This window comes from Aplysia californica, unplaced genomic scaffold, assembly GCF_000002075.1.
Source record: "Aplysia californica isolate F4 #8 unplaced genomic scaffold, AplCal3.0 scaffold00066, whole genome shotgun sequence".
Taxonomy (NCBI): domain Eukaryota; kingdom Metazoa; phylum Mollusca; class Gastropoda; order Aplysiida; family Aplysiidae; genus Aplysia; species Aplysia californica.
In genome coordinates, this window is record NW_004797336.1 from 1,225,536 (window position 1) to 1,232,827 (window position 7,292).

Sequence of the window (7,292 nt, forward strand, 5' to 3'; positions counted from 1 at the left end):
TACATACATACATATATATTATAAGCAGTATAACACGGATAGCCCGAATTCGTGGGGACCGGCCTCGGTAGTTCGAGGTATCCGTAGTTTGAGGGATATCTTTCATTACATAAAGCAGAAAAACCCCGGGATCGCAGACACTCTTCGGCGTGATTTTGAGTCTTCTGTAATCAACCTAGCTGTGTTTTACTGTATAAATAAATATAATTATATGTGTATTATATTATGATTTAGTATGAAACGTTATTTAGAGTTTTGAAGGGAGGGCTATTTAAAATACTATTATTATAAATCAAAACTTTCACACCTTTATAAATTCATGAAATAGATTAATAATAATAATGATAATAATTGCATTTATATAGCGCATGTTCACGCTCTACAGCGTGCTCTATGCGCTTTACAACTGATATTACCACCCAGTAGACCCTAGAACACTCAGAAACATTCTCGGCTTCTCAGGAAGCATACAGTCCAAGCAGCAGATTACATGCACTAGTACACTCACGAACTGACAAGATCTTTTGCAGTCTATCGGTGGGTACCCATTCCTACTTGGGTGAAGTGAGGAAAATTCTGGTGAAGGACACATTGGGCCCCCGAAGTGATTCGAACCCACGACCTTCCATTGCAAGCCTGAGAGATATACAATCACTAGGTCTCCACATCAATTGTAAATTGTTAAGTCTAAAGTGCCCTCTTTTAAGTACATATTATTATATATGTATTTCAATTTACAATTCTAAATTCTTTTTAATCACTATGAGGAATGGATGTATCTGAAATTTACAATTCTAGTATATTTTAATCTTAATCACAAAATTGTATCCATTTATAAATAATCTTTTTAGATCGTTAGCACTTTTTTATGTCAGTGAATGCACTTTTAAATTATATAAGAAAATAAAATAGTTCGTCTGTTTGTTTGTTTTTTTTGTTTGCTTTTTTGTTTGTTTGTTTGTTTATGTCAGTACACTGTCAACGTTGAATTACTTGAATGTAGAACTGAGGTCTAAGAAAGACGGGTTGCTCCATGCTTCCTCGCCCTTCTTCGTGAGGGACCATTTCAGTGTGGGCAGGCTGATTGTCTCCATCATTGGCTGATTGTCAAAGTTGAATGATTGCACACTACTCACTTCTCATTTCTTAACTGGATAGAATCTAAGCGCTGTAATTTTATGCATTTCATCTTTATTACATCTTTTTTCAGAAACATGGCACACCAAATGGTGAAATAATATAAACTCAGATCTTTGTGGCCTATGATAGACACATACATTGAAGTTTACTTTTTTTGTAAAAAAAAAAAAAGAAACATTGAAAAAATATAGATCTAAAGCAACTCTTCGTGCACCATTTTGAAGTTTGAAAATAAAGACAGAAGATAACTGAGGGAAAAGATACGACGAAAAGCGGATATCTATAACATTGAGAATGTACAGAAAAAAAAAAGAAAATTAAAAAACCGGGTGACAAAAATGTACCGCTGCTAGACAGATAAACACTTTAAATATGAAATTTTGAACTCTTTAAATACGTAGACTATAGCCTTTGGAAGCTTACTACTCAAAAGCAAGTAAGCAAGCTTTACAAACTGAAAGAGACAACGCTATATATTATACGAATAATGTACCGTATAGTTATGGTAAGAGTTTTACAGCACTTGCTACACAAGTAGATATCTGAATAAACAAGCGAAAAAAGACGGTACAGACAAATTTTAATCGAGCTATGCCTCCACACAGAATCCAACAAATAAAGCTGTGTTGGCCTATGTACAATTGATGAGACAGGGTCTCCCCCTTTGATAAGACAAATAGAAGGCCTCCCCTGGCAAGTGTGGGCAACAGAACGGAAATCGTTGAAGCAATAATATGTAATAACAAAGATGATCTACTACTAGTAGAGAATCTTTGATAATACCGGAAATACACGAATGATAATCATGATGGTAATAATCGTTACCACACTAATCATTATAATTATAAAAACAACTACTACAACAGTAATAATAAATAATGATAATGATAATAATAATAATAATAATAATAATAATAATAATAATAATAATAATAATAATAATAATAATAATAATAATAATAATAATAATAATAATAATAATAATAATAATAATAGGAAGAAGAAGAAGAAGAAGAAGAAGAAGAAGAAGAAGAAGAAGAAGAAGAAGAAGAAGAAGAAGAAGAAGAAGAAGAAGAAGAAGAAGAAGAAGAAGAAGAAGAAGAAGAAGAAGAAGAACCTTATTAAACGTATAATGGAGCGCTCGTTTGTGAGGTCAGTATACATTCTTTTACACTGGTGTCCATAAAATCTACAAAAATACGATGGGCCACTTCATATTTTACTGGGGGCTACATCCGTTTTAGTTTCAGTTTGTGCTTCGTTGTGTATGTGAGCTGCTTCTACTACTACTAGCCTATTTCCAGATCTAGAATCTCGATATCCAACTTTGTTTGGATGTGTGCTTCGCACTGTCGATTGGGTACTTCAGGCCAAACTTCATTGCACTGACTTTTTTCTAGATATATTTGGTGTAGTGATGTCCTGTCCCCAACACATTGAGTCCGTTAAACCCACAAAATGTACACTTCGTTGTATTGACGTTTTCAAAATTTGAAGTATATTTTCTGCGTCGCTTTTTATAGAGCAAGGCTCTAGATGATACTAGATCTACGAGGGCCGTTCCACGGAAAACCGGAAAAGTCCATAAAAGCAGCAATCTTTGTCCTATTATAATAAAACTATAAGACATTATACCTCATCATGTGCTTGACTTCTCGATGTAATCACCATCCCGCTGGACGTATTTTTCCCATAGCTGGATCTGGGAGAAGGTGAATTATTTGCCAAGGGATGTCAACCAATCTTTCACGACTTCCACGAGGTCTTCGTCGTCTATGAATTGCTGTCCAGAAATATGGCGTTTCATTGGTCCAAAAAGGTGATAATCTGACGTTGCAAAGTCAGGACTGTGAGGGGGGTGTGGCAGAACTTCCCAGCCGAACCTTTGGATCCAGTCTTTCGTGGCGTTTTTGTTGTGTGGCGTTGCGTTGTCATGCTGCAAAATGACCCCGCTGGTCTGATCTTTTTCGGCACACAACTTCTCTCAACTTACCAAGAGTCTTGCAGTACCTGTTAGCATCAACAGTTTGTCCTGGTTCCAGAATGTCAAGAAGCAGAACACCCTTAGCATCCCAGAAAGCCGTGACCATGAGTTTCTTCACCAATGGCTGAACTTTAAACTTTTTCGGGGGAGGTGAAGACGTTTGCTTCCTTACCATTGAATCCCTCTTCGTCTCAGGGGTCATGTGGTGTATCCAAGTCTTATCACCTGTAATAATGCTTCTCAGGAATGCTTCATCGAATTGTTGGAGGTCTCCAGATGCGTTAATGATTCCCGTGACAGCTTGGCGACAGCGATTCAACGAAGTCTGAGACACTTCAACACGTTGAGTCTTGTGGTCAGCTGTCAGCTCTTCTGGGATCCATCGAGCAGAGACCTTTCGATAGTGCAATTCATCAACAAACACTATCCTAGACGGACAGTCGACTTTGAAATGTTTTGGGACTCGGAAGATCTACCCCTAGCTTTCTCGGACAAGGGCGAAAATTTTCAGCAGAAGTGCCGTGTGCAAGTTGCGCACGTTAAAGATCCTTTCGTGGTCTAAAATCGATAAGAATAGGCTTCAGCCTACACCCGGGCAAAATTCAAAATTTCCTACCAACTCATATGACATTATGCAGTTGTGAGTGTCGTAAAACAATTACCACACAAACCCCCCCAGATTTTTTGGTCGTTTTAGGTTACTAAGACCGTAGGGGAGAAACCAATTGCTCTATCTCCTCCTTCAAAACCAAGCCATTTTCAAGACATTCAAAGAATTGCATTCATAAAAGCTTGATATTTTATGAAATTCGATTTGTTTTTGGTCAGATTTTTAAAAAGTAGGTACAGTAGAACTCGGTTTCAACTAAAACTCGGATTCAACGAAATGAAATGGGTTCTCCCTTTTTTCTAATTCATCATTAAAAAATTAATAACTTGGATTCAATGAACACAGGAATGAACGATCCCAGATTCAACGAAGTCATTCGAAGGGTGAACAGTCTCCGCTGACATGTCTTCGGGTTTTTTTCCTCCCGCAACAAACCTTATCTAGTCCTGGAAACCATCCATGGCACCTGCATCGTGAACCATGTATAAGATCAGGGGTGTGGCTGAAAGACAGCAGTAAGAAGGAGCCAAGGAGTAGCAGTAGAAAGGCTGCAGAAAGAGCCAAGGGCCCAGAGGAGGGGGCAAAGGAGGGGAGAGGGTGGAGGCAAAAAGTGGAGACGAAAGCAGACGACAGAACATTGTTAGAGAGCGTGCAGGATTTAATTCGAGGAAAAATTAAAACAAACAACAGAAACAACAGATGAAGAGTGAAGAAGCAGACCTATCAGTGGTGCCCTCCAACCATCCGCTTATGCGGTCATTTAGGCACAGAAATCATTGTTTTATGTGGATGGTAAACATGCACTCTAATGGCCTCTTGTCTTTGTGTGTTCGTTAGTGAACGTGAGCTGCCACAGTGTAATATTTCAGATAAGAAGAAAAAAAACCCAACGACCCCCTGTTCTGTAAATGCAGAGACACCCCCCCCCCCCCTTACACGCACGCTCACACACACACACACACACACACACACACACACACACACACACACACACACACACACACACACACACACACACACACATACACACACACACATACACACACACATCATGCCATTTAAGATACCTAGCACTGTGGCTGTTATAACCAGTAGTAACAGCACTATATAACATAACCATAGTCTAATAAATTACGGTTGGCACCTCTACAATATATAACATGTTCGACAAGTAAAACCATGACGTCAAGCTCATAAGATACATGCCTATGTCATTTTAGCCATTTTGAGAAATTGAGGAAAAACGGTTTCTTTGGAACGATAGACTCTGGGAAACACTTGAATTTTGGTACACTCAATTGATTTCATGTTATTCTTTTGTCTAAGTGAACTATACATGTATTACCGAGCCGGTTCTGCTCTTCATTTCAGAACCAAAATCTTCAACAAACCGGCGAAAAATGACTTAGGCAATTATGAGCGTAACGATAACATCATGTCTTCATGTCTTAGTTTAGTTTAAATAATGTTTTACGGCGCTCGCAACTGCATAAGTTCATATGAGCGCCAGTAGTTCTCAAGAGAGTGACAAACATACAAAAGAAGTACATGTAGAGGAAAAATGACGATAGTCAGGATGAGGAAGAAAAAGCAGCAGTTCCCCAGATGTTGTTCTGGCACAGTATGAGAATGGCATTGATAAATCAGCCCTTTTACAATTCTACTGTGCATAAGAACATGTAAATATCCACCATTTGGGAATGGCACAAAAACAACTTCAGTCAGTAGCACTGCCCTGGTTGGGGGGGGGGGGGGGGGGGGGGGGGCGGAGGTGGTCTTCATGTCTCTTAAAGTAGATCGTCAGGTCCGTGCGCCATACCTCGGGGTGAGATTCGGTGTGATGGACAAACCCAAAGACGGCGAACTTGCCCTTCGTTTTCTCTGTTCGCTCGACGTCTCTGGCTTACTGCTTGTCGTAGTTTCAAGTCCAGAAGAGTCGATATCACTTCCTTCGTCGCCTAGGAAACCAGAATCGTTGTTAGGTTTCGACACAAGAGACATCGGGGATTCAGAACTGCTTGATCTGGGTTTAAAGTATGGGTGGTCTCTCTTCTTTGCAACATCCGTCGCTGTAGACTGATGCATGGATTTGTTCTGTAAACTCTCTTCAGAGAAAGATCTTTTCAGATGATTTTCCTTTTCTGGCTCAGTGCTGGAAGTGACGTCGAGGTCAACATCGTCATTCTCTACGGTGTCACCGCAAGAATCCACGCATGTAAGGGGAGACGTCTTTCTTTCAGTCTGTGGTTCAAAGCTGTTAAAAGTCTTCCTTCGTTGGGAAATGGTATTTGTTGCGTTGGCAAGGTTCATAGCTTGTGATCTGTTGTACGGCGTCATTGGTGAAAATGACGACTGCATGTATTCACGTCCCAAAAGGGCTGCATCAGGTTCTGCGAAATAAGGACTGTGCCCGTGAGTAAGTCTTCCTATGAGAGAGCTAGCTGATGTGTCTGGCGGGATGAGGGGGCTGTGAGGTGGAGGTACTTGTGGAGACGGAAGAAACCTCGAGGTGTAGAAGAGCTGTGGGTAGTATTGCAGCAACAGGGGAGAGAACCCGAGATAAGGCGAGGGGTAGCTGAAGGGCATGCCCAGTGGAGAGCGACTGGAGGCTCTGGAGAGGGCGGCAATGTCTTCCAGTCGAGGGCCCAAGGGGGATTTGAGGGGTTGTAAAAGAGTGTCGAATCCTTGAGCACTTTGCTCACTTCCAGGGACTGGTTTCTGGAAGAGAAATGATAGTAATAATAAACATATAACAGGTCTGCTTTCTGAACTGGTTGACCGTTTTTTAAATTCTGCTTTATATTTTGCTTATGTATCGTTACTTCCTGCATCGTTATTTCCTGGTAGTTGATTATATGTTGGATAATGGAAATGCGAAATACATAAAACTGCAATGATAAAATAAAAGATCCAGTTGTGTGGGAACATTTTGTTTTGATTTGCTCGATAAAAGAAAAGACAGTCATGTTTGTAGTATACGAATATTGCAACAATGACGATACTTTTATTTCACTTTTGCTTTTCCAAACTAGCGGCCATCTGGGTTCTAGCCCTTCGGCCTGTAAACAATGGTGATAAGAAGTACTATTGTTACAAAGGTGAAGCTTTTTGTTTTTAATAGTTTTGTGTACTATATACACTGATTCATATTGACTGATTCAGCTCAACAAACGAAGGTTCGAGCCTCGCTCGGTCGACATGTCCTTGGGAAAGGCACTTTACACATATTTCTTATTTGGTTCGGTCATTTCAGAGATGGACGTTTAACTCAGAGCTTCCACCCCTTAAATAACATATGAGCTTTAGTAGGGATTCAACACCCATACCATACAATTCAACTCGACAAAAGCCAAATTTCACCTGGGTCCGAGGTAGATATGAGTATCGATGTGAGATTTTATCCAACATTGATGCTCATGTTTTTAATTCAAATGAATTGACACTGCATTGCACTACGAGTTGCATAATATGCAATTCATTATTATGTATATATATATAATTTTACTCCATAAACCTAGTAAACCAAAAAACGATCAAGCATAGAAAAAAAAACAACAA

At 39.6% G+C, this 7,292-nt stretch overlaps 1 protein-coding gene across 1 annotated transcript in view; it reads right to left on the reverse strand.

Annotated features, from left to right (window-relative positions):
• Nucleotides 1-5,507: 5,507 nt before the first annotated feature.
• The window catches only part of LOC101853533, a 25,454-nt gene continuing 23,669 nt past the window's right edge, over nucleotides 5,508-7,292 (reverse strand). Inside the window, exon 5 of the mRNA XM_005093587.3 lies at nucleotides 5,508-6,452. Within this exon, the coding sequence (XP_005093644.1) occupies nucleotides 5,535-6,452 (918 nt within the window). The 3' untranslated portion in view covers nucleotides 5,508-5,534. The remainder of the gene's footprint in view (nucleotides 6,453-7,292) is intronic.